Here is a 27,840-nt window from a genome sequence, read left to right as displayed (position 1 = left end):
CATTTGTGTGCAAAATTGTGTAAATGTACATTGAAAGCCAGAATATTGAATAAAATGACATTTGAACTTACTCTGCTCAGAGGGTTGTTTTTATGGTTTGATTTGGCACTGAGGTAAAGTTAGTTTCATATTTTTACTTTTTTATTAGGATTTCAATTTAAAAAAAGCATAAATTGTTCTCCACCCTCTCCTCATTCAGAATATACTATTTTCATTGTCATTGCAGACTTGGTTACAGGAGGCTGCTGAGGGAAGTATGGCTCATAATAATGGCTGGAATGGAGTTAATGGAATGGTATCAAACACACGGAAACCATGTTTTTGATGTGCTCGATACCATTCCGTTGATGCCGTTCTAGCCATTACTATCAGCCCGTCCTCCCCAATTTAGGTGCCACCGGCCGCCTGTGGTGTACACTTTGTACAACTATTCAAGCAGTTGTTCCATTAACCTGCACACCACCCAGGCCAAGCTCCTGCTGTCTGCTTCATTACACATTACTCCATTAAGCCAGGCCACAGTAATTGAGTTCACAGACTAATCAACCATACAACTTGTGCCATAAAACTGTGCCTGAGAGTAAGTGTGTGTCTGGCCATTGTTTACCATGTAAAAAAATATTGCTGGCATCTAACCCCTCTCCCAAAGTGTAAATTCATCCATGTGAAATCACTCCACAAATATATTATTAATTTATACACTGAGTATACAAAACATTAAGAACACCTGCTCTTTCCATGACATTTGAATCCAGGTGAAAGCTATGATCCCTTATTCACTTCACTTGTTAAATCCACTTAAGTATGTGTAGATGAAGGGGAGGAGACAGGTTAAACAAGGATTTTTTAATCTTTGAACGGGGTATGATAGTAGGTGCCAGGCTCACCGGTTTGTGTTAAGCACTGCCGCGCTGCTGGGTTTTTCACGTTCAACAATTTCCCGTGTGTATCAAGAATGGTCACCCAAAGGACATCCACTCAACTTGACAACTGTGGGAAGCATTGGAGTCAACATGGGCCAGCATCCCTGTAGAATGCTTTCGACACCTTGTAGAGTCCATCCCCCGACGAATTGAGGCTGTTCTGAGTGAAAAAGGAAGGTGTTCCTAATGTTCGGTATACTCAGTGTATATAGTTCCACAGGGACTGCCACAGAATTGCTGACACTGCAGGAATCATCCACAGCATGTGATCAGCCATCACGTTGGTTACACCTGTAATTGGAAATATCATGGTCATTTTACTTTTGATATTCATCCTCCATATCTTTGATTGTTCCTCCTACATGTTACCTGCAGTGGGTCGTCTGGCTGTGATGTTGACCTGGTTTTGGACCATGTGTCTCCTCTGGAAGCCTGTGAATGTACAGGTGTAAGTTCCTGAGTGTTTCTCACTCTCTGGGTTGTGAAGAAGGAGGGATCCTTTACTCATCAGAACCTGGTCCTGCTCCAGTCCAGCACGGCCCTCCCAGAGGTTGGAGGTCCGTCTGGTTCTGTTGTCGTAGCTGAGGATGACTGTGGGGTCATTGGTTCTGGTGAAGGTCCAGGTGAGGGAGAAGTTCTGGAGGTTCTGTGGAGCGATGCAGGGTATGGACAGCTCTCGCCCTGCCTCTCCAATCAATTCCTCTGAAATAGAGACACATTCACCCAAAGTGTGACTGGCTGGTTTTGTCCAACTTTTTTGGCCTTTATATTGTTATGGTGGACCATGATAAATGGGTGAAAGATCTGAATACCTGTCTTCTTTATGGAGGTGGTCCACACCTGGGCCTTGTCTGCAGAGATGACAGAGCAGAAGTAGGCATAGTCAAAGACATTACCCAGGATCCTGACTCTGCTCTCCACTATGTACAGACCCTTGGAGTCTGGGGTTTTGACGGTGGAGTTCTGTAGTGTTTCTGGGCCAGATAATGGGTCTGTGGACCATGCCACCTCAGGGGCAGGATAGATGTTCTGAGATGAACAGGAGACCACCTCCCCAGTCATCTCCATTCTCACTGACTGAATGAGAGCTGCAAAAAAAGAAAGAAGTGTTCAATAAATTGTCACAATAGTTTAAGGCCCAGTGCAGACAAAAAAAATGTGATTTTCCTGTGTTTTGTATACAATACATCACCAAAAGTATGTGGACGCCCCTTCAAATTAGTGGATTCGGCTATTTCAGCCACACCCGTTGCTGACAGGTATTTAAAATTGAGCACACCGCCATACAATCTCCATAGACACACATTGGCAGTAGAATGGCCCGTACTGAAGAGCTCAGTGACTTTCAATGTAGCACCGTTGTAGGATGCCACCTTTCCAACAAGTCAGTTCACCAAATTTCTACCCTGCTAGAGCTTCCCCGGTCAACTGTAAGTGCTTTTATTTTGAAGTGGAAATGTCTGGGAGCAACAACGGCTCAGCCGCGAAGTGGTAGGCCACACAAGCTCACAGACCGGGACCGCCGAGTGCTTTAGTGCGTAGCGCTTTAAAATCATCTGTCCTTGGTTGCAACACTACCGGGTTCCAAACTGCCTCTGGAAGCAACGTCAGCACAAGAACTGTTCTTCTGGACATTCATGAAATGGGTTTCCATAGCCGAGCAGCCGCACACAAGCATAAGATCACAATGCGCAATGCCAAGCGTCAGCTTGAGTGGTGTAAAGCTTGCTGCCATTGGACTCTGGAGCAATGGAAACGCATTCTCTGGAGTGATAAATCACGCTTCCCCATCTGGCAGTTCGACCGACAATCTGGGTTTGGCGGATGCCAGGAGCATGCTACCTGCCCCAATGCATAGTTCCAACTGTAAAGTTTGGTGGAGGAGGAATAATGGTCTGGGGCTGTTTTTCATGGTTCGGGCTAGGCCCCTTAGTTCCAGTAAAGGGAAATGATAACGCTACAGCATACAATGACGTTCTAGATGATTATGTGCTTCCATTTATCGTTCTAGACGATTATGTGCTTCCGATTATGTGCTTCCTTTTGGCAACAGATTGAAATGTTTCAGCATTACAATGCCCCCGTGCACAAAGCGAGGTCCATACAGAAATGGTTTGTTGAGATCGGTGTGGAAGAACTTGACTGGCCTGCATAGAGCCCTGACCTCAACCCCATCGAACACCTTTGGGATGAATTGGAACGCCGACTGCAAGCCAGGCCTAAAAGCCTAACATCAGTGCCCGACCTCACTAATGCTCTTGTGGCTGAATGTAAGCAAGTCTCCGCAGCAATGTTCCAATATCTAGCCTTTCCAGAAGAGTGGAAGCTGTCATACAGCAAAGGGGGGACCAACTTAATATTAATGTCCATGATTTTGGAATGAGATGTTCGACGAGCAGATGTCCACATAACTTTGGTCATGTAGTGTATATTTACACACTATGAGGTTGGAATAATACTGTAAAATTGTCAAAATTATGATAATGACATTTTAGTATAAGAGTTGTTTGAAAATACTGACATTTCAGCCTGTATTGGTGGAATTGAGTTTTGGCCTTCCTGGTGAATGTTTTGCATGTCATCAATCAAGTTTTCAAGATCCAATATATCATGCAACGTTCACGTGCTGGTCAGAACTTGGAAACTCTTACTTACTAACTGGTTGTAGTTAAACATGTGCCGTGTTCAACGAATCAGCAAGTCTGAAATGTCATTGTTTCCTAGTTCTGACTAGTTAACTTTCAAAATAGAGAAATACACACACACACACACACACGCACACACACGTGAAAGTGTTATTGGTTGTGATTTCATGATTTTCATCATGTGATAATTTAGGGGTTTTCCACTTTTTTTTTAAACACCACTCCTGAATAAGAAACAATGTAATTAACAATTTGGTGCAACATGCACCATACTGGCTGTATTTCTGTACTTTGAAAGTTAGGCATCTTGAAATTTGCTTGTTGACATGCAAACAAAATGGGACTATATCAACAATGGACTAATGAAAGATAGTTTTTGTGGTGGGATTTTCCTTTAATAGACCAAAAGAATGAGTTCCAAAACTCTCTGCCAATAACCTCTAGTTTTCTGTTTTCCCCTCCTCACTCAGATCACGCCCAGACAGTACTAGCAAAATTCTTCCTTGAGAAATTGCTCTTTGCTAAGAAGCTGTTTTTGTTTCTTGTTGACCATTTTAATTTAAATAAATAACCATAAGGCACTTAATTGTTACCCAGAAAATATCTGATATCGATACAAAAAAGGCTGCATTGGACCTATTAATTAGCCCGATGAGACAAAGCACTACTTAATTAACACTTAGTGAGCTCCAAAGGTAATAGGACAGTGACACATTTTTTGTTGTTTTGGCTCTGTACTTCAGCATTTTGGATTTGAAATGATACAATGACTATGAGGTTAAAGTGCAGACTGTCGGCTTTAATTTGAGGGTATCTTCATCCATATCAGACGCAACGTTTAGAAATTACAGCACTTTTTGTACATAGTCCCCATTTTAGTGTACTTAACGTATTAAAGTAGTCAAAAGTTAAGTATTTGGTTCCATATTCATAGCACGCAATGACGACATAAAGCTTCTGACTCTACACATTTGTTAGGTGCATTTTCTGTTTGTTTGATTGTTTCAGATTATTTTCTGACATTCTGATATCTGCTTCACTGATTTCTGCTCATGTGAAAGCCTGGGTTTTCTGTACGTTAACACTTGAAGCTTATTACCTAAAATGGATCAATTGAAAGTGTGGGTTCACAACTCCAATCCAGATGTGTTGGTCATTACTCAGACATGGTTCAGGAAGAGTGTTTTGAATACTGATGTTAACCTTTCTTGTTATAACCTTTTTTCGGCAAGACAGATCTTCTAAATGTGGGGGAGTGGCAATCTTTACCAAGGATCACCTTCAGTGCTCGGTTATCTCCACCAAGTCTGTCCCCAAACAATTTGATTTGCTTGTTTTAAGTATTAAACTTTCAAATAGCTCTCTATTGACTGTTGCTGGGTGCTATCGGCCTCCATGATCTCCGGCCTGTACAGTACCTGCCCTAAACTCTCTCCTGGCCCCTTACATTAAGTCTGAATTTGTCCTGCTAGGTGACCTAAACTGGGACATGCTTAAACCACCTGACCAAGTCCTAAAGCAATGGGACTTCCTAAATCTTTCTCAGATTATTACCAATCCCATAAGGTATGACTCCAAACACCCAGAAAAGGCTACTCTTCTTGGCGTTATCCTCACAAATAATCCTGATAGGTATCAGTCTGGTGTTTTCTGTAATGACCTTAATGATCACTGTTTTACAGCCTGTGTTCGTAATGGCTGCTCAGTGAAACAACCTGTCCTAATTTGTCATAGACACTTGCTAAAAAACTTTAATGAGCAAGCCTTCCTTTGTGAACTGGCCTCTGTAAAATGGTATAGAATCAGCTTGATCCCCTCTGTCGAAGACGCTTGGACCTTTTTATTTTATATTTTCTGTGGTATTGTTAACAAACACACCCCCATAAAGAAAATGAAAAACAGGTTCAGCCCCTGGTTCGACTGTGATCTTGCAGAGTTACTCCACCTCAAGAATTGCATTAGGGAAAGGCTCGGGACACGCATACTCAGGCTCTTGTTCAGGCAAATGAAAAAAAAGTGCACTCAGGCTGTACGGAAGGCCAAAGTTAGTTACTTTAAGGAGCAATTCTCTGTGGGTCTAACCCCAAGAAGGTATTGAAAACAGTTAAAGACCTGGAAAATAAACCCTCCTCCTCACAGCTGCCCATGTCCCTTAAAGTTGATGATGGGGTTATTACTGACAAGAAGCACCTGGCTGAGCTCTTTAATCACCACTTCATTAAGTCAGGATTCCTATATGACTCAGCCATGCCTCCTTGCCCGTCCACATTTCCTCATCTCCCCCCCTTCTAATGCAACTATCCCCGATGCTTCTCCCTCTTTTTCCCCTGCCCCGCTACAAAGTTTATCCCTGCAGGCAGTCACTGAGTCTGAGGTGTTAAAGGAGCTCCTGAAACTTGACCCCAAAAAAACAAACATCTGGCTCAGATGGTTTAGACACTTTCTTCTTTAAGGTTGCTTCCCCTATCATCGCCAAGCCTATCTCCGACCTCTTTAACCTGTCTCTCCTCTCTGGGGAGGTTACCATTGCTTGGAAGGCAGCCTCGGTTTGTCCTTTATTTAAAGGGGGAGATCAAGCTGATCCTAACTGTTATAGGCCAATTTCTATTTTACCATGCTTATCAAAAGTTTTGGAAAAACTTGTCAATAATCAACTGACTGGCTTTCTTGATGTCTATAGTATTCTCTCTGGTATGCAATCTGGTATCCGCTCAGGTTATAGATATGTCACTGCAACCTTAAAGGTCCTCAATGATTTCGCCATTGCCCTTGATTCTAAGCAATGTTGTGCTGCTATTTTTATTGACTTGGCCAAAGCTTTTGATTCGGTAGACCATTTCATTCTTGTGGGCCGGCTAAGGAGTATTGGTGTCTCTGAGGGGTCTTTGGCCTAGTTTGCTAACTACCTCTCTCAAAGAGTGCAGTGTATAAAGCCAGAAAATCTGCTGTCTCAGCCACTGCCTGCCACCAAGGGAGTACCCCAAGGCTCAATCCTAGGCCCCATGCTCTTCTCAATTTACATCAACAACATAGCTCAGGCAGTAGGAAGCTCTCTCATCCATTTATATGCAGATGATACGGTCTTATACTCAGCTGGCCCCTCCCTGGATTTTGTGTTATATGCTCTACAACAAAGCTTTCTTAGTGTCCAACAAGCTTCCTATACCCTTAACCTTGTTCTGAACACCTACAAAACAAGGGTCATGTGGTTTGGTAAGAAGAATGCCCCTCTCCCAACAGGTGTGATTACTGCCTCTGAGGGTTTCGAGCTTGAGGTAGTCACCTCATACAAGTACTTGGGAGTATTGCTAGATGGTACACTGTCCTTCTCTCAGCACATATCAAAGCTGCAGGCTAAAGTTAAATCTAGACTTGGCTTCCTCTATCGTAATCGCTCCTCTTTCACCCCAGCTGCCAAACTAACCCTGATTCAGATGACCATCCTACCCACGCTAGATTACGGAGACATAATTTATAGATCGGCAGGTAAGGGTGTTCTCGAGTGGCTAGATGTTCTTTACCATTCGGCCATCAGATTTTCCACCAATGCTCCTTATAGGACACATCACTGCACTCTATACTCCTCTGTAAACTGGTCATCTCTGTATACCCGTCACAAGACCCACTGTTTGATGCTTATTTATAAAACCCACTTAGGCCTCACTCCCCCTATCTGAGATATCTACAGCAGCCCTCATTCTCCACATACAACACCTGTTCTGCCAGCCACATTCTGTTAAAGGTCCCCAAAGCACACACATCCCTGGGTTGCTCCTCTTTTCAGGTCGCTGCAGCTAGCGTCTGGAACATGCTACAACAAACACTCAAACTGGACAGTGTTTTCTCAATCTCTTCATTCAAAGACTCAATCATGGACACTCTTACTGACACTTGTGGCTGCTTCGTGTGATGTCTCTACCTTCTTGCCCTTTGTGCTGTTGTCTGTGCCCAATAATGTTTGTACCATGTTGTGCTGCAACCATGTTGTGTTGCTACCATGTTGTTGTCATGTTGTGTTGCTACCATGCTGTGTTGTCATGTGTTTCTGCCTTGTTATGTTATTGTCTTAGGTCTCTCTTTATGTAGTGTTGTGTTGTCTCTCTTGTCGTGATGTGTGTTTTGTCATATATATATATATATATTTATTTATTTATTTATTTATTCTTCTTATTTTTTAAATCCCAGCCCCCGTCCCCGCAGGTGGCTTTTTGCCTTTTGGGAGGCCGTCATTGTAAATATGAATTTGTTCTTAACTGACTTTCCTAGTTAAATAAAGGTTAAAAATAAAAGACAAAAAAATGTATATATATGTTGTGCCCCATTGAAATGAATGGTAAATAATGTATTGTGTCATTTTGGAGTCACTTTTATTGTAAATAAGAACACCCCTTTACTTTTTCTACATTTGCTTCTAAACACTTGTGGATGCTACCATGATTACAGATCATCCTGAATGAATCGTGAATAATGATGAGGAAGAAAGTTACAGACACACAAAGATCATACTCCCAAGAAATTATAACCTCTCACCTTTACAATAACGGTGGAAGTTAGCATTTTTTTTGGGGGGGGGGGGGGGGCTGTATGATACTTGTGCGTCTGTAACTTTCTAACTCATCATTATTCACAATTAATGCAGGATTATCCGTAGTCATGGTAGCATCCACATTAATATAGAAGTGTTAAAAAACATTATATTCTTATTTACAATAAAAGTGACTCCAAAATGACACAATACATTATTTACCACTTATTTCTATTGGGCACTGAAACACAACCAAAACAAACTGAAAATTCATCCAACCAATTTATAGAGTCACAAGCTTGATTTAGTCATTGTGTGCTATGAATATGGGACCAAATACTTCACTTTTGACTACTTTAATACACATATAAGTGACTTTGTCCCAATACTTTTGGTCACCTACAATGTGGGGTCTATGTACAAAAAGTGCTATAATTTCTAAACGGTTCACCCGATATGGATGAAAATACCCTAAAATTAAAGCTGACAGTCTGCATTTTAACTTCATAGTCATTGTATCATTTCAAATCCAAAGTGCTGGAGTACAGAGCCAAAACAACAACAAATGTGTCACTGTCCCAATACTTTCACACAGCAACAGCAGGAACTAACCTTCCACCTTAACATCCACAAAGGTTTCCTTGTTACCCATCACGGTGCTGGTGTAACACTTATATAGGCCCTCATCTGAAACATCTACCCTCTTTAGTAGGAGCGATGCATTTCCATGAACAAGCTGGTCTTTGAACAAAGAGGTCCTTCCACTGAAATGTCCATTCTGCAGTTGTAACTGGTCACTTTGATAGTAGTAGCTATGGACGCATATTTGTTGTTTATACCAGTGAACCACCTCGTCTTCATTTGGTTTGAAGCTGCATGTCAGCACACAGTCCTCAGAGTAGAGACATTTCACCAGAGAGACTGGGAGGGAAGACATGAAAAATAAAAATGCCTAGATATTCTTTAATAGCTGTTTGGATTCCAGAGGTTAATGTTATTTTATTACAATCAAACATTTCTGATAATGAATATATCTAGTATTCTTACCCGAAGTTACATTTTCAGCCAGTTGCAGGGTAAATAACAAGATGAGTAGAAATGTAATTGACCCTGTTATTCCCTTGTTTCCTTTACAAGTATTCATCCACTCACACATCTAAGAGTAGAAGGGGAAAATATTAGTGTACAACATTTTCAAAATCTCAAAATATATTATGATCTTCTCATGCTATGCTTGCAACATTTAAGATAGTGATGTAGTTGAAGATACGGTGCCTTTAGAATGTATTCACACCCCTTTACTTTTTCTACATTTTCTTGTGTTACAAAGTGGGATTAAAATGTATTTAATTGTAATTTCTTTGTCAACGATCTACACAATATACTATAATGTTAGAGTGGAAGAAAAATTCTAACATTTGTAAAACATTCATAAAAAAATAAATACTAATATATATTGATTAGATAAGTATTAAACCTTCTGAGTCAATTCATGTTAGAATCACCTTTGGCAGCGATTACAGCTGTCAGTCTTACTGGGTAAGCCTCTAAAAGCTTTCCACACCTGGATTGTGCAACATTTGCCCATTATTATTTTTTGTATTCTTCAAGCTCTGCCAAATTGGTTGTTGATCATTGCTAGATAACCATTTTCAGGTCTTGCCACTGATTTTCAAGCAGATTTAAGTCAAAACTGTAACTCGGTCACTCAGGAACATTCACTGTCTTCTTGGTAAGCAACTCCAGTGTAGATTTGGCTTTGTGTTTTAGGTTATTGTCCTGCTGAAAGGTGAGTTCATCTACTAGTGTCTGGTGGAAAGCAGACTGAACCAGGTTTTCATCTAGGATTTTGCCTGTCCTTAACTCCAAAACATTTCTTTTTTATCTTGAAAACTTTCCAGTCCTTTACATGAAGCCATTACTATGCTTGAAAATATGGAGAGTGGTACTCAGTAATGTGTTGTATTGGATTTGCCCCAAACATAACACTTGTATTCAGGACAAAAATGTTATTGCTTCACCACATTTTTTGCAGTATTACTTTAGTGCCTTGTTGCAAACAGGATGCATGTTTTGGAATATTTTTATTCTGTACAGGCTGCTTCTTTTCACTCTGTGAAGTAGGTTAGTATTGTGGAGTAACTGAAATGTTTTTGAACTCTGTAACTGTTTTAAAGTCACCATTGGCCGCATGGTGAAATCCCTGTGCAGTTTCCTTCCTCTCCGGCATCGGAGTTAGGAAGGACACCTGTAGTGACTGGGTGTATTGATACACCTTTCAAAGTGGATGCTGATTGGACGAGCAGCGTTCCAAGCTGTGTTGTATTGGCCGTCACAGACACACCTACGCCTTCTAACAGTACCATCTGAAAATGTTCACTGTGCCTCCATAAGAATATCATGTTCATGTTGCTGTTCGAATCATCTCTTGTATTTATCTTAACTCGCACATTATTTCCCCTTGCTTCCAGCCTAGCATTTAGTTTGGTACAGCTGGGGTTAATATAAGCCTAGCATTTAGTTTGGTACAGCGGGGGTTAATATAAGCCTAGCATTTAGTTTGGTACAGCGGGGGTTAAAATTTGAGTTTGAGTTTATTCAATTTTTTACAGGGACAGTGCACATTAATCAACGTTTCAGTAAAAGTGCCGGTTTTAGCCAGCCGGCTAATTTTCAAGCGCAGTCCCTGGGCAGGTTATTAAAAACAATTACAATATAGACAATCATTGAGCAGTGAGCACACGTAGAGCACATAGGACAAGCAAAACGTAGCATACAGACAGAGCAACATAGAACAAAAAGCAACAAGACAAAATCCATAAAAGCAACAAAGTGTTTCCACACCTCACAAGCTACAGACAACAGACAACATGGAAAGCGGCAATACACAGCTAGGGATTATGTTCACAAATCTGATTGACCTTTAGCCATGTCTTCATGCATTTTGTGAAAGTGTGATAGGTGGTACAGTTATGTGTGTCTGAAGGCAGTGTATTCCAGACATGGGAAGCTCTCACAGAGAAAGCAGATTTACTAAAGGTGCTTTTCCTTAAGGGAACTATACAGTCACCTCTCATGGCGGACCTTGTGGATCTGCTGCCATATGTTTGGGTTTTCTGTTTAACAAAAATACTGAGTGGAGGGGGAGCCAGGCCATTTAGGATATTGAATACAAGACATGCGTTGGTGTATTGCACAAGATTTTCCCAACTCAGGAGCTCATGCTTTCTGAGGATATAACAGTGATGATGGCTATTGGGCTTCCTATCAAGCACTTTGAGAGCCTGTTTGTAGACAGACTGAATAGGTTTTAATGTTGTACAGCAAGCTTGGGCCCAACTAGTCAAGTAGTATGTTAAGTGGGGGGGTATCATAGATTTGAAGTACAGCTTTGCTACCTCTGTAGTCAAACAATTTCGTATAAATCGGAAATTAGCTAGGTTGAATTTGTTTATTTGAATTGCCTTTTTCACATGCTTTTTAAAAGAGAGGTTGGAATCAAGTATGTTGCCAAGGTACTTCAAATCAGATACCACCTGGAGCTTCTCCCCTGACACATAGACATCTGGCTCAGTAGCATCTGTTGCCCTCTTTGTGAAGAACATGCAAACAGTTTTTTCACATTGAGATGCAAACACGAGTCACTGAGCCACTTTGTAACCTGGACCATTACAGTAGTGAGTTCTTGTGCAGCTTGTTGTTTGCATGCACATATATCACTGTATCATCTGCATACATTTGAACTTCAGACCCAGTACAGACAGAAGGCAGATCATTAATGTACAGGCTGAACAGGAGGGGCCCCAGTATTGACCCTTGGGGCACGCCCACATCATAGCTAAGAGTGGACGACAGCTCATTGCTCACTCTGACACACTAAGCCTCGCATTTAGTTTGGTACAGCAGGGGTTAATATAAGCCTAGCATTTCGTTTGGTACAGCGGGGGTTTATATCCGGCAAGGGCGCGGGGGTAGCCAGCTTTCGTTTGGTACAGCGGGGGTTAATATAAGCCTCACTGTCTGACCTCGGAAACAATGTTTCACTTTTGAATTTTGATCTCTGTAGTATCATAAGTAAAGTGAGCAGTGTCAAGACAACTTTTTCTGAGCCAGTTGAAATCACACATCAACCAGTGGAGTCTGGTGGGAGGAGCTATAGGAGGACGAGCTCATTGTATTGGCTGGAATATAATCAATGGAATGGAGTCAAACTTGTGGTTTCCATATGTTGATGTGTTTGATACTGTTCCATTCATTCCATTCCTGTAACGCTCGTCATTCGAAGGAGAAGTGGACCAAAGCACAGCGTGGTAAGTGTTCATGATAATTTATTTCAAGAAACACTCAAACAAGAATAACCAAAAGAAACAAAACGAAAGCGAACCGTTCCGTCAGGCTCAGAATGCTAAACAGAAAACAATCTCCCACAAACACAGGTGGAAAACAGGCTGCCTAAGTATGATTCCCAATCAGAGACAACGATAGACAGCTGCATCTGATTGGGAACCACACTGGCCCAAAAACAAAGAAACAAAAAACATAGACTTCCCTACCCGAGTCACACCCTGACCTAACCAAACATAGAGAATAATAAGGATCTCTACGGTCAGGGCGTGACAATTCCAGCCATTACAACGAGCCCACCCTCATATAGCTCCTCCCACCAGCCTCCTCTGGCATCAACGTCATTACCATGGGCACATGCAAGTAAATGCCAATAGAAAAAATATCAAACAAAATGCAGCTAGTGTACTGCCATTCCAGGTTCAATGTTTGACATAACTGAGTTAGCTGAAGTTGACTTGCTAGCTAGCAAGTGAGAATAACTTATCCAGCCTGCATAGCAACCATTTTGTTTAAAACAGAAGACATGTCATTTTGCATAACAACTATGAATAATAATGAATGACTGGGTCATGTCTGTAGCAACATGACCAAAATAACTAACTAGATTTTGTCTGGATTATATATTCTGGTGGAAGAATGAAATTGTATGAATTTGTAATATGTTGGGAACAGTTTTATAAAAGCAATAAGGCAGTGCTGTATCACGAATACAGTCACAGGTAAATGGGTTGACACTGGAACAGGACTCCAACAGGATTCTGGCAGGAATGGGAGTGAAGTTCTAGGCTTGCGGTCCAAACACTTAAAAGACCCCCTCAGCCTCAAAATTAAGTGGACACTTCTGATGACGTATAACTTGTGTCAAATATACACTTGCAGGGCAAGGGAGGAAGGAATGATTTTTAAATGGACCACACTTTGCTGGAAATTCGTCACTCGTTCATCCCGCGATGATTGTGTTTTTAGCCACCGGTAACTTGTGGGTGCTTTATATGCGCTACAGTCAATTATGATTGCATGTCTACTTATATTAAATATATCATTATTAATATACGCCTACTGTATGATAGCTAGCAAACTAACTTTAGCCTGCCTAGCTGGAACTAACTGAAGAAGGAAAATGTTTTATTTCCAAAAGATAAGCAAACAAAAACATATTTACTTTTTACGAGACGTGTTTGTACCGTCATGTGCTTTAGTAGCACAATTTGTAACTTATTTGCATTCGTTTTTACCTACACGTGTATGTTGACTTCTCCATTGATGTTGTTTTTAAGTTTTGGAGGACTTTTCTTAGGAGATGTACAATCGTTGCAAATGTAATTATGTGGAGTTTCAGGGCCCTGAGTGAACATAATTATACACTCGCAAAGCCGACTAAAAACGAGGGCTGAGAGCGTTGCAAACTTCCCTTGCTTGGCTAATCATTTGGACCACCCGCCAAGATGGCGACGGGGATTCCCCAAGGGCATAAGGCGAGGGTAAGTGAACGAGGGTGTGTTTTTTTTAAAGTGTTTGGACGGCAACCCTAGAGTCAACTTTGAGACAGGATCAACAATCCGCAGGAACGGGCCGTACAGGAACAGTTCTAAACTTAGTTTTTGGGGTGGAAATATGTAATGTGTTGGGCATTTCATTAACAAACAAAAAAACTATGTAGGCTAGGCCTAATATAGTTTACTTAATAAAAAGAAATTGTAATTTTCCACTCTCACGCCTCGCTCCAGTTGTAGCCAGTTACTAGGCTACCTGATGCCAACCCACGTCAGTAGACTAAATGATGACGTCTTCAATAGAGGAATTGCAACGTCTTGTAGAAGCCAAGGACCGACCCATCATTAACATTAACATTAGAGTCAAGGAAAAAAATAGAATTTGATGGAGTTGTCGTTGACAACGAAAGAACCGAGTACACGGCAATGCTAAGGTTTAATCAAATAGGCCACAAACGGAGAGTGGGACAAGCGGCATAGCTGCCCTTCTCCCAGTCCCAACAACATTGCCGTTAAGGCCAATTGTTTGCGTATTTAACGAAACTCATACCATCTGAGGTGTAGAGTGAAATAAAAATAGACTGACTTATGCAGTACTGCTGCTCCCATGTCAATCTCTACTGCGAACAACGCCATTTAGGGCAGCTAGCCACCAGGCAGCTAGCCCCCTGTAATTCACATTAAGACCACAAGATGTCACAATTATTTATTTTCCCAACACTTTTATCTGGTTGCCACTGCTCTTACTCAACAAAACATTTCCTATGTCATACATTTTTGAGAAAGTAACTTAATTGCGGTTGTAAATGTTTCCACTGCTGACTGATTACTTTATAACCTTTTAGCTATTTGACACAGCATGTGATGTCTTATAGCTAGATGGCTAGCTACGTTTTTAAGAGAACTTTTCAGTTGGCATCTCCCCGTTTTCAGTCACAGGTGGGGGCTGGATTAGGTGTGAGCTGTGCAGGAGGTGGGCTCATGAGTTGTGCTCCAATTTTACTGGGAATAGCTTTATTTGTGACCTATGTATAAATTTGAATTGCACAATGACAGAGCGTAAGAAAGTTGCCACATCAATATTACACAGAGATAAAAGATATTGTTATTAAATGTTATATTCCAATGTTATTTAATGTTATTAGTTATATTCCAATATTATATTCTAATGACAATTTTTTTGTATGCATTAAAAACAACTATTGAATACCTTTTGCTCCTGAATGTCATTTTAAAGACTGCTGGGATATAAAATCTTGCATTATTCAAATAATATTTAGTGCAATTGTACATAATGGATTGTATAGAAAAGGAACAACGAAGAATGAACAAAGAAAATGAATGTGCAGGTGAGTTAAAAAGAGGGACTTTACATCAAATCTCCTCATAGGGCGGACATGAATGGTGACATGTGCAACACCATTTCCCCCCCATATTTTGTTTAAATAATTAAAATAAGACAACTAGACATAGCTTTTAAGTATTACTTAAAGAATTTTTAAATAAAACTGATTAAATGGATTTTAACACACTTGTGTGAAACCTTATTCCATAATCTTCCATAAACACCCCTTTCCTAAAAACAACATTTCATGAACTATACTGCTCAAAAAAATAAAGGGAACACTTAAACAACACATCCTAGATCTGAATGAAAGAAATAATCTTCTTAAATACTTTTTTCTTTACATAGTTGAATGTGCTGACAACAAAATCACACAAAAATAATCAATGGAAATCCAATTTATCAACCCATGGAGGTCTGGATTTGGAGTCACACTCCAAATTAAAGTGGAAAACCACACTACAGGCTGATCCAACTTTGATGTGATGTCCTTAAAACAAGTCAAAATGAGGCTCAGTAGTGTGTGTGGCCTCCACGTGCCTGTATGACCTCCCTACATCACCTGGGCATGCTCCTGATGAGGTGGCGGATGGTCTCCTGAGGGATCTCCTCCCAGACCTGGACTAAAGCATCCGCCAACTCCTGGACAGTCTGTGGATGGAGCGAGACATGATGTCCCAGATGTGCTCAATTGGATTCAGGTCTGGGGAACGGGCGGGCCAGTCCGTAGCATCAATGCCTTCCTCTTGCAGGAACTGCTGACACACTCCAGCCACATGAGGTCTAGCATTGTCTTGCATTAGGAGGAACCCAGGGCCAACCGCACCAGCATATGGTCTCACAAGGGGTCTGAGGAGCTCATCTCGGTACCTAATGGCAGTCAGGCTACCTCTGGCGAGCACATGGAGGGCTGTGCGGCCCCCCAAAGAAATGCCACCCCACAACATGACTGACCCACCGCCAAACCGGTCATGCTGGAGGATGTTGCAGGCAGCAGAACGTTCTCCATGGCGTCTCCAGACTCTGTCACGTGCTCAGTGTGAACCTGCTTTCATCTGTGAAGAGCACAGGGCGCCAGTGGTGAATTTGCCAATCTTGGTGTTCTCTGTCAAATGCCAAACGTCCTGCACGGTGTTGGGCTGTAAGCACAACCCCCACCTGTGGACGTCGGGCCCTCATACCACCCTCATGGAGTCTGTTTCTGACCGTTTGAGCAGACACATGCACATTTGTGGCCTGCTGGAGGTCATTTTGCAGGGCTCTGGCAGTGCTTCTCCTGCTCCTCCTTGCACAAAGGCGGAGGTAGCGTTCCTGCTGCTGGGTTGTTGCCCTCCTACGGCCTCCTCCACGTCTCCTGATGTACTGGCCTGTCTCCTGGTAGCGCCTCCATGCTCTGGACACTACGCTGACAGACACAGCAAACCTTCTTGCCACAGCTCGCATTGATGTTCCATCCTGGATGAGCTGCACTACCTGAGCCACTTGTGTGGGTTGTAGACTCCGTCTCATGCTACCACTAGAGTGAAAGCACCGCCAGCATTCAAAAGTGACCAAAACATCAGCCAGGAAGCATTGGAACTGAGAAGTGGTCTATGGTCCCCACCTTCAGGACCACTCCTTTATTGGAGGTGTCTTGCTAATTGCCTATAATTTTCACTTGTCTATTCCATTTGCACAACAGCATGTGAAATTTATTGTCAATCAGTGTTGCTTCCTAAGTGGACAGTTTGATTTCACATAAGTGTGATTTGACTTGGAGTTACATTGTGTTGTTTAAGTGTTCCCTTTATTTTTTTGAGCAGTGTAGTTTAAGAAGTGTAAACTCTAGCCATTTATTTTCCTTTTATAGTTTATTCACCTCGAATTTCAATATTGAAACAATGTTGCAAATGTAGGACGTACAAACAGCAAGGTTATTACAAATCTCTGCTGTTGAAAACCACATGTTAGTCTAAATGAAATGGGAAATAATGTCTAGATGCTTTTTACAGTGTAGACCTAGTACATAAATTGCCTGGCTGAGCTGATGAGACAGTGGATTGCGCAGTCAGATGGAACAGAGTAAATAAGCATTTCAATGTCATAGATTTAACTGGTGCTAACATGTGGAATAGACACAGGTTGGAATGCGGTTTTAACCCGTTGTATAATGCTTATTGAACACAGAGTGAGTACATGCAACTTATTATGTGACTTGTTTAGCACATTTCTATTTCTGTGCTTATTTAGGCTTGCCATAACAAAGGGGTTGAATACTTATTGACTCAAGACATTACACTTTTTCATTTAAATGAATTAGTAAACATTTCAAAAAACATAATTCCACTTTGACATTATGGGGTATTGTGTGTGTGTGTGTGTAGGCCAGTAACAAAAAATCTGAATTTTATCCATTTTAAATTCAGGCTGTAACACAACAAAATGTGGAAAAAGTCAAGTCAAGGGGTGTGAATACTTTCTGAAGGTACTGTATGGATGTGGTTTTGTAGAGACCGTTGAATGAGGGAGAACACTTTCTAGGCCTATAAAACTTTTACAGTATAAAGCAAATGTCAGCCAATCCATGCCATTTGAAGACGTACGTGTTCATGCTTGTGTATCCTTTCACAACAAAAATTAAGTGCAGGTCAACTCAAAGGTGCAGCATAACCAGTATTATCCAAAATATAGTTCCATCACACGTTAAATTTCACACAAAACCTACCATAGCAGTGTCACATTCAGGACGAAAATGTCACTCCATTACATAGAGCACAGCAGTGTCTATTTCTGTTACAGTACTGTCATTAGATACCTTAGGCAGTGTCTATTTCTGGCTCAGTACTGTAATTTGATACCTTAGAACGGTATAAGGCAGTTCAGAGTTGACAACTACAACTGCTACAATGTACACTGTATTCACAACTTTAATGTAAATTATGAAGACTGTACAGTTATTAAATTGTCTAGAACACAGATGTGCTCCATTCCGTTCATCCACCTCTGGCCTGCTCGCCTCCCTACCTCTGAGGAAGCACAGTTCCCGCTCAGCCCAGTCAAAACTGTTCGCTGCTCTGGCACCCCAATGGTGGAACAAGCTCCCTCACGACGCCAGGACAGCGGAGTCAATCACCACCTTCCGGAGACACCTGAAACCCCACCTCTTCAAGGAACACCTGGGATAGGATAAAGTAATCCTTCTAACCCCCCCCTTAAAAGATTTAGATGCACTATTGTAAAGTGGTTGTTCCACTGGATATTATAAGGTGAATGCACCAATTTGTAAGTCGCTCTGGATAAGAGCGTCTGCTAAATGACTGATTGACTCCGCTGTCCTGGCGTCGTGAGGGAGCATGTTCCACCATTGGGGTGCCAGAGCAGCGAACAGTTTTGACTGGGCTGAGCGGGAACTGTGCTTCCTCAGAGGTAGGGGGGCCAGCAGGCCAGAGGTGGATGAACGCAGTGCCCTTGTTTGGGTGTAGGGCCTGATCAGAGCCTGAAGGTATGGAGGTGCCGTTCCCTTCACAGCTCCGTAGGCAATCACCATGGTCTTGTAGCGGATGCGAGCTTCAACTGGAAGCCAGTGGAGAGAGCGGAGGAGCGGGGTGACGTGAGAGAACTTGGGAAGGTTGAACACCAGACGGGCTGCGGCGTTCTGGATGAGTTGTAGGGGTTTAATGGCACAGGCAGGGAGCCCAGCCAACAGCGAGTTGCAGTAATCCAGACGGGAGATGACAAGTGCCTGGATTAGGACCTGCGCCGCTTCCTGTGTGAGGCAGGGTCGTACTCTGCGAATGTTGTAGAGCATGAACCTACAGGATCGGGTCACCGCCTTGATGTTAGTGGAGAACGACAGGGTGTTGTCCAGGATCACGCCAAGGTTCTTAGCACTCTGGGAGGAGGGGACAAGGGAGTTGTCAACCGTGATGGCGAGATCATGGAACGGGCAGTCCTTCCCCGGGAGGAAGAGCAGCTCCGTCTTGCCGAGGTTCAGCTTGAGCTGGTGATCCGTCATCCACACTGATATTTTATATTAATTATAGCTATTGTTGTGGTATTCTGTCAGCTGGCAGTTATCCATTGGTGAATCATCTGTCTTAACTGTGAGGGAGAGATGGAGAGGCCAATCAGTGAGGCAGGGCAGTAGATATTAGCCAATAAAGTAATAACTCTAAAGACTGCATTATTTATAACCAGTGTACTTCAACCATACTTGAATAAATCAAGAGTGATAGAAGAGTGGGAGTTTTATGAATGCTGTAAAGGCTAACGGTATCTGGGCTGAAGGTTACACAAGCCATTTTTTTTTTGCCCTTGCAGAATGGTAAAAATCTGATAAATGGATTTGATTATAATAGGACAAAAGCACAAAGGCCATATAATGAGGAGTCCTGACAATTGATAAAGAATACTTACTAGTTTCCGTTGGTTGCATCTCTGTGTCCTCCACAGTGGTCCCACCAGCCTGCCGTTGGTTGGCTAAGGAGTAAAAATACATATGAGGCATCACTTCATTCATTGTCACCTCAGTATGAGTACAGAATGCATGGTGCTCTGAAGTGATTCATTTACTCTCAGGTATTCTTCACGCTTGTCTTTTCTTTCCAACACTGACTTTCCTGATAGCTACTTTATTGAGGAAAATGTTACTATGACTGTGATAGATATGTGGTTGTCTCACCTAGCTACCTTAAAATGAAGGCACTAACTGTCACTGTGGATATATATATATTTAATATAATGTTTCTCATTCTATTATTTATTTAAGGCGAGGCACCACACCCTAACTTTTATTTTTCCTTAATCACATCACAATTAACTTTTACCAGTTGAATATACACACCAATATTATAATTTTTGTATTATAACTTTTCTGAAATATAGTAAAAAATATGCAAATGCTGTGATATCTCATTACATGAAATATCCTCGCCAACGACCGGAAGGCCCTACAGAGGGACGGGACAGCCCAGCGCATCACTGGGGGGCGAGCTCCCAGCCATCCAGGACGTACATGCCAGGCGGTGTCTGAGAAAGGCCCGAAATATTGCCAAAGACTCCAGCCATCCTAGACATGGACTGTTCTCCATACTCGGTACCGGTGCATCAAGGCTCAGACAAACAAACTCGTAAACAGCTTCTGCATCCTGGCCGTAAGACTGTTAAATGGCTAATAACTACTGCTCTGTCTCTCCCACAGACTATCCAAACTGACTCTATGCCCATCCACAGGTCTCTACCCACTGAGACACAACATACGCTGATGCTACAATTATTATTGATTACCATAAGTATTTATCTATTTATCCTGCTACTGGTCACTATTACTCCTGTTTACATGTATATATTACCACTAGTATACAGCATTACCATAATTATTTATATATTCCTGCAACCAGTCACTTTTCAGCCCTGTTTACATGTATATCCTACTACAAGTCACTTTTTCTGTATAAACCCACCTCAACCACTCCAGTACCCCTGTACATTAAATAAGGCACTGGCACTGGCCTGTATATGCAACATTTGCATTCTCGTGTTTCTTTAACTCACATCATAGTTCTTGTGTGGTTTTTATTCATACTTTTATTTTTTATTCTATTTTCTATTATTATCAAGGTAAGAATTTCACTGTACTGTTTTACACCTGTTGTATTCTGTGCACGTGGCAAATAAACTTTTAAACTTGAAATATGCACATATTTGTATATACCGCAAATCTATTTTTCTGGACACTGCATAAAGTCAACCTTAATATTTGGGTTTCATTTTGTTAAGACACTCCAGGACCGGACTTCTGTAGGGCAGATTGTGGATATATACTTTTTCATATTTCTATCTGTAAAATACTAAAGATACGTACGTAAACTGCATTTTTTCGGCATATTTCCAAAGAAAATATGATCTACAATAAAAGTTAGAATACTTCAACAATTTCTCCGATACAAGTCTGGGGAATATATCTAAGGATAACCACACAACATTTTAAGTCTGAGAAAAATTTGTTGGCATGTGGGAAGAGTCTGACTTTCGGGAAATGGCAGTTAAAGACAAGTACACTGAATTTAGGCAAAAAATCGGCAAATGCCTATTTAGACCCAACTACAATCTCTTCAGAGTAAGTTACTACATATAGTCCAGTTTGTAACATTCTCTGAAATGGGCTTTTAAATGGTGTATGAAATTATGGATTTACAGTGCCTTCGGAAAGTATTCAGAACCCTTGACTTTTTCCACATTTTGTTACGTTACAGCCTTATTCTAAAATGAATTAAATAAAACAAATCCTCAGCAATCTACACACAATACCCCATAATGACAAAGCGAAAACAGGTTTAAAAAAAACTTAAATATCTTATTTGCATAATTATTCAGACCCTTTGCTACGAGACTCGAAATTGAGCTCAGGTGCATCCTGTTTCCATTGATCATCCTTGAGATGTTTTAACAACTTGATTGGAGTCCACCTGTGGTAAATTCAATTGATTGGACATGATTTGGAAAGGCACACAGTGCATGTCAGAGCAAAAACCAAGCCATGAGGAATTGTCCGTAGAGCTCAGAGACAGGATTGTGTCGAGGCACAGATCTGGAGAAGGGTACTAAAAAATGTCTGCAGCATTGAAGGTCCCCAAGAACAAACACAGTGGCCTCCATCATTCTTAGATGGAAGAAGGTTAGAACCACCTAGACTCTTCCTAGAGCTGGCTGCCCGGCATTTAGGTGGCAGCATCATGCTGTGGGGATGATTTTTAGGGGCAGGAACTGGGTCAGGTACTGGTCAGGATCGAGGGAATGATGAACGGAGCAAAGTACATAGAGATCCTTGATGAGAATCTGCTCCAGAGCACTCAGGACCTTAGACTGGGGTGAAGGTTCACCTTCCAACAGGACAACGACCCTAAGCTGACAGCCAGAGCCCAGACTTGTCTCTGAATGTCCTTGAGTGGCCTAGCCAGAGCCCGGACTTGAACCCGATCGAAAATTTCTGGAGAGACCTGAAAATAGCTGTGAAGCAACGTTCCCCATCCAACCAGACAGAGGTTTGGCATCCAACCAGACAGAGGTTTGGAGGATCTGCAGAGAAGAATGGAAGAAACTCCCCAAATACAGGTGTGCCAAGCTTGTGGCGTGATACTCGAGGCTGTAATCGCTGCCAAAGGTGCAAAGTACTCTGTAAATGGTCTGATGTTTCATTTGTTCTTTTATAAATGAGCAAAAAATGTCTAAAAACCTGTTTTTGCTTTGTCATAATGGGGTATTGTGTGTAGATTGATGAGCATTTTTTTATTTAATTCATTTTAGAATAAGGCTGTAACGTAACAAAATGTGGAAAAAGTCTGAATACTTTCCGAAGGCACTGTATGTGTATTTGAATGTGGTTACAAATTCTGCCATTTGATGACGGTAGTATGAAAAAAAACAAAAAAATTAAATTAAAAAAAATATATTTTTATGTTTACTTTTTGAAAATGCTAGTATTAAAAGACCAAAATACTCAAAAACCTCAAAATTGAGAAGTAGATGCAAAACTATTTCAGCCTGTGGTGCCTCACCTCAACTATTTTACATGTGATAAGGCCACACAAAGGGACAGATATTATTACAGATACCTGTGATAATCTGAAGTACCCAAAAGGGTCACTAGATACCTTGTGATAGATTACATAAAATCCTTGAAAGGTACCAAAATTCTGGTAATTTACTGGTAAACGTCGAAAGTTTCTAGTAATATACCCTCCCTTTGCAACCCTAGTTCTGTCTTTATCCTTTTACTGCGGTGGGCTAAATCAGGGTCACACAGTGTTTCTTGGTCTTAAACAAATCTACTTTGAAACAACACATGGTTATGGGCAAAAAAAGAGGACCCCTGTACCATGTCAGATATAGAGTTGAAATGTATGACATTTTCAGTTTGCATCCCAAAATGTCACTTTATATACATAGCAGAAGACTGAAATATAACAAAACCGTTTGACATAGAAATAATGTTGATTTAATATGAAATTTGAAAAATATTAATAACATTCTACCCATGAGGCCACTAGAGGGCGATTTGGTCATTTGACTGCATGAAGGCTACACTTACCTCGTAGTTTTCTATACAGTAGTAGTGCTGTTATTACTGCTGCAACCACCACTGCGACTACTACAACAATCACCAACATTTGGAAGTGACTTTCCCCTGTACGCTCAGCCTGGTCTGTAGTCTTTGGCATCTTTTCTAGACGTTTGGACAAGGTAAACGTGAAAAATGCAGGATTATGAAATTATGTGAACGCCTATCTTCAATAACCTTGTGTGTATAATGAGCTCATACTGTATACTATAAAAAAATAGTACAGTATAGTTATTTAAGATGAAGGTTTAATGTTTATGTACCTGTCACTGGTAACTGGGATCTTGACCTGATGTTGACCTGGGTTTGGACCACGTGTCTGCTCTGGAAGCCTGTGAATGTACAGGTGTATGTTCCTGTTTGTTCCCGACTCTCTGGATTGTGAAGAAAGAGGGATCCATCTCCCATCAAAACCTGGTCCAGCTTCAGTCCAGCCCGGCCCACCCAGAGGTTGGAGGTCCGTCTGGTTCGGCTGTCGTAGCTGAGGATGACCGTGGGGTCATTGGTTCTGCTGAAGGTCCAGGTGAGGGAGAAGTTCTGGAGGTTCTGTGGAGCAATGCAGGGTATGGACAGCTCTTGCCCCGCCTCTCCAATCAACCCTGTTGATAAAATACTTTTATGGACTGTAAGCCATAAATATGTCTAAATATCACTGTCCTTTTGGGGCCTTACCATTGTAGTCTCTCTCTTAAACTCCAGAGGGCAGTGTGTGACACTGAATTCAATCAAACTAAGTCTGACTGGGTGTTGAGAGCTCCCACATATACATTTGTCAAAATTTCTTTGTGGGTTTTTCTCTGGCTCTGCACTTAGTCATCATAACAGTCACCTACAGCAGTTTGTCACTGTTTTTATGAGAATTACTCAACTATAGACTATGCATCTGCAAAATGAGAGAGCGAGAGAGCGAGAGAGATTAAATGCTGGTTATGATGTACCTCTTTCTTGCAGTGAGCTCCTCCATGACTGTGATCCATATGTGGAGTTAACGGTGCAGATGTAGGTGAGGGTATTTTCAAACATTCTCAGCGTGCTCTGAAAGGAGTAGAGGCCTTCAGTGTTGGGTCCCATATGGGTGATGGGTCTCAGGTTGTCTTTCGGGGGCAGAGTGGACCACTGCACACGGGGAGCGGGAAAGATGTCCTTGGACAGGCACTGAATCTCTCTGTTCATACTCTTCTCCATAGTAACCATCTTGATGGGAGCTGAAATAACAAAAAGAGATAGCGAAGATTAGAGAGTAACAACCTTGAGTGGTTTCACTACAAACTGAATTTGAGAGCAAAAACCCATTAAAATGTTTATGTACAGCAAGGTCACAAAACCAATAACAAGAGCAAATACTCTACTCTTGGCTTGATATCAGTTTAGCCATTTGGCTCTAGGTCTAGCAGCTCAAATACAGCTGCAGCTGGTTGATTCACGTCTTTTAACCATCATGACACAGAGGGCATTTCACCACAAGCTACAGTGAAAGCATTTGACATGTGAAGTGGATACTCAGCTACATAATCTAGCCTCGATACAAGCCGCAGCGAAACTACTAACCCTCCACTTTCATGATGACAAAGGACTTCTGTTGTCCCAGAGTGCTGTTGACCAGACACCTGTAGCGGCCTCGGTCCTTGATGCCACACTGTCTGAGGTGTAGCGAGGCGATGCCCCGGGAGAGCTGGTCCTGGATCAGGTACGTCCTGGTACGGTGGTCCTGGGGAGGCTGGTCCCCACCCTGCTGGGATTGGCTGAGGAGGAGCACTTCGTGGAGGTACCAGCGGATGATCTCATTCCCACTGGGTTTGAAATTGCAGGGCAGCACACAGTCTTCAGAGAATAGGCATGTGACGTGGGCATCTAGGGTAAAAGTAGAGAGATGACAGTGTAGGGAAATGTCACCTTTTTTTCTCAATATCTTTCTCTTTCAACCTACACACGTTAGAAGTAATGTGCAGTACGTTCTTTCTATGTCAATATAACTCATATGAAGTGTCCTGCATTAAACACATCAGTCAACCTTTCTCCCCCTCTTTCCATCCTGCTATAGGTTGCGTTTGTCCACAACTCTGACGCATTTCCTACGTTTTGTCTTACCCAACCCCACCATTTTAACCCCCACACACTCCAGAGTGAGGTCCAGCACCATATGGTTATGGTGCATTCCTAAAGCCAAACATGATAGGCCATACATTACAATTGTTGAGTTAAATGCAGGGTTTGACTGGATAAGTATTAGATAATACCCTTGAAACTGGTAATCACACAGCCTATCCTCAACATGTGGCTTTTTCAGTCATTTGTTGTGCACAAAATGTGGTTACACAACAATATGTTGCACTGTAAATGGGTAAATGTGACATCCATGTTGACAAGGGAATGTATGGGCTTTTTACTGTCAAAATAACAACGATAGCGTCAGTGAAGTCCTTCATAGACAGGCCACCAACTCAGAGTCAAATATAGTGCATGACAGGCCCATGAAAAGATAGGGCTCTAGGAGTACCTGAGCACCTGCACTTTTGCCCTCCTATGAGAAAAGTGCACTTTCAGATTGGTAGAATTTTTTTATCAATACATTTTTATTTTACTTTTAGTCAATTTCTCTCCTGTTCTGTAAAGACTTGCCCATCCAACTAGCTAATAACATTTTGGGGGTGAAATCCCCCCTCCCACATGCGAGCAGAAGCTGCGAGCAGAAGCTACACCGCAGTAGTATGAGTAGTGGCACACTGGCTACTTTTTGAGTTGTATGTCATCTCTTACTTCCAGGGACAGGGAAGAGTTCAATTGGACTGTTTTTAAGTATGCATACAAAGCAGATGTTTGCAGCAGAACAAACTCCAATCACAGGTAAAGAGTAGTTAAATTGTTACAACAGCATATCAAACAGCTAGCTAGCCAACTAGTTATCTGGTTTATATCAACTACATTCAATATGATCAGCTGATAGACCATATATTTTCCCTCTCTGTGAGTAGTAGCCTAGGCTAGTAGAGAATTATGAATATAAGGTATTTGGGTGCCCTGGTGCATGACAATATAGAATTTACATGTGCAAACGTGTGAAAAGTCAGAGATGTCCCAGTGAGACTGTGAACCTCTCCTCAGTAGACTTCTTTCATATTCTCTGCAACATTCCAAACAGGAGAGCGCAGGAGGTTGGTGACACCTTAATTGGGGAGAATGGGCTTGTAGCAATGACTGGAGCGGAATTAGTGGAATGGTAACAAATACATCAAACACATTGTTTCCAGGTATTTGATGCCATTCCATTTGCTTTGTTCCGGCCATTATTATAAGCCGTTCTCCCCTCAGCAGCCTCCTGTGCAGGAGAGACAGTTGACCTGGGTCCCAGTTAGGTCTTGCCAGTCTAAACACTGGACAGGACAGCGGGACCCGGTCTCCCTAGACTTTCAGACAGAACAAACAGAGCTGTGTGGAGGGCCAGCCATCACAGACGCCGTGGGCCACTGGATTCCTCAGAGAGAACACATCTGGACCACATATTTCCACATGCAAAGCAAGGGAGGCTCAGCATTGGCTTGGATGTTTTCACATCATAAATCCTCAGCGACTTCAAAGGCAAGTTACAGGGACAGTACACTGACAATATGTAACTTATGTTGGAATGGTTGTTTATATTCACAAAACTCCTGGACAGACCATCATCTCTAAACCATTGCGTTACACTGGATTTGTCTTGTGGAAAACATCCTTCCTTTAGGATGGCAAGGAGACAGTCCAACCACAAAAAAACGAGTTATTTTTCAGATGCCTGTCTAGTTTTTCCAAGAGGAAATACAATATGTTGTGCAGTGAAAGGGACACAAAATACAAAAAGCTCCTGTTCCATGAACACATAGACAGACATGTATTTTAAGATTAGATGAGATGTAAGTATTCAAAAGACATACAGTACTCAGATTATTTGTTCCCTCTCCTGACAATTCATGCACTACTACCTTTCAAAGAGGCGAGAGAGATCTTATCCTTACCTGGGATCTTACACTTTGCCAAGGTGAGAATCCACAGCAACCTCAAGCAAGCTTGAACAAGTGCCTTTACCATTATCATTCATTCACACGTACAGTTGTTGTTGACTCACGTCCTGATTCCAACATGTGGCGATCTTAAAGCATCTAGCAGCTCTTCTGAATCTCAGTTGGTACGGTGCCTTGGACTTTCTTTGATCTCATATTTCAGCCTCAAGGATGGTATGAATCGAAAGCTTTTTGCTGCCAGTTTAAAGGATCCAGGTGGAATATATCTTTGTAAACCCAAATGAGAGTTAATGAGTCTGAAACCCACCTGGAACCACTTGTGTCAGAGGAGAGAAGCTATTTCCCTTTTAGAGCAACCAGCTCCTCTCACAGTGAGAAGAGAGGGAGTGTGAGAGGAAGAGAGAGAGAAGGAGGGAGCAGCAGGGCAGGAAGGTTAGTCTGAAATACATGCCCCTCTACAGAGACCTCG

At 41.9% G+C, this 27,840-nt stretch overlaps 2 protein-coding genes and 1 long non-coding RNA gene across 4 annotated transcripts; 1 reads left to right on the top strand and 2 right to left on the bottom strand.

Moving 5' to 3' along the window:
- Nucleotides 1-71: 71 nt before the first annotated feature.
- Nucleotides 72-18,050, bottom strand: LOC100194697 (V-set domain-containing T-cell activation inhibitor 1). 2 transcript variants are annotated; one of them, XM_014129267.3, is made up of 6 exons: nt 17,983-18,050; nt 9,141-9,249; nt 8,706-9,014; nt 1,736-2,011; nt 1,293-1,625; nt 72-1,214 (listed from the first exon to the last, which is right to left on the bottom strand). In XM_014129267.3, the coding sequence occupies exons 1-6, from the start codon at nt 17,983-17,985 to the stop codon at nt 1,123-1,125; spliced, it is 1,122 nt and encodes a 373-aa protein (XP_013984742.1). In that variant the 5' UTR covers nt 17,986-18,050; the 3' UTR covers nt 72-1,122. The 2 variants fall into 2 exon arrangements, with proteins under 2 accessions (XP_013984742.1, XP_013984744.1); XM_014129269.3 differs by lacking the exon at nt 8,706-9,014.
- Nucleotides 17,110-27,840, bottom strand: LOC106563569 (CD276 antigen homolog). Its single transcript, XM_014129266.3, has 7 exons — nt 27,366-27,840; nt 24,925-25,227; nt 24,315-24,581; nt 23,640-23,975; nt 23,347-23,481; nt 19,674-19,736; nt 17,110-19,358 (listed from the first exon to the last, which is right to left on the bottom strand). The coding sequence occupies exons 1-7, from the start codon at nt 27,442-27,444 to the stop codon at nt 19,291-19,293; spliced, it is 1,251 nt and encodes a 416-aa protein (XP_013984741.1). The 5' UTR covers nt 27,445-27,840; the 3' UTR covers nt 17,110-19,290.
- LOC106563570 (uncharacterized) lies at nt 19,743-20,785 on the top strand. The gene is made up of 3 exons (XR_001319280.3): nt 19,743-19,835; nt 20,204-20,352; nt 20,458-20,785. It is a non-coding gene; the product is annotated as an uncharacterized LOC106563570 (long non-coding RNA).

This window comes from Salmo salar, chromosome 11 (genome assembly GCF_965601325.2).
Source record: "Salmo salar chromosome 11, fSalSal1, whole genome shotgun sequence".
In the NCBI taxonomy this organism is placed as follows: Eukaryota; Metazoa; Chordata; class Actinopteri; order Salmoniformes; family Salmonidae; genus Salmo; species Salmo salar.
This window is presented reverse-complemented; position numbering and strand designations above follow the sequence as displayed.

Excerpts from the sequence above, each read along its gene's own strand:
- LOC100194697 (XM_014129267.3), bottom strand. Across the intron at positions 9,015-9,140 it reads GGCTGAAAATGTAACTTCGG|TCTCTCTGGTGAAATGTCTC; the intron begins GTAAGAATACTA and ends CTTCCCTCCCAG. Across the intron at positions 2,012-8,705 it reads TGTGGATGTTAAGGTGGAAG|CTCTCATTCAGTCAGTGAGA; the intron begins GTTAGTTCCTGC and ends CTTTTTTTGCAG.
- LOC106563569 (XM_014129266.3), bottom strand. The coding sequence starts at position 27,444 with ATGATAATGGTAAAGGCACTTGTTCAAGCTTGCTTGAGGTTGCTGTGG. Across the intron at positions 24,582-24,924 it reads TGTCATCATGAAAGTGGAGG|CTCCCATCAAGATGGTTACT; the intron begins GTTAGTAGTTTC and ends TTGTTATTTCAG. Across the intron at positions 23,976-24,314 it reads GAGCTCACTGCAAGAAAGAG|GGTTGATTGGAGAGGCGGGG; the intron begins GTACATCATAAC and ends TTTTATCAACAG.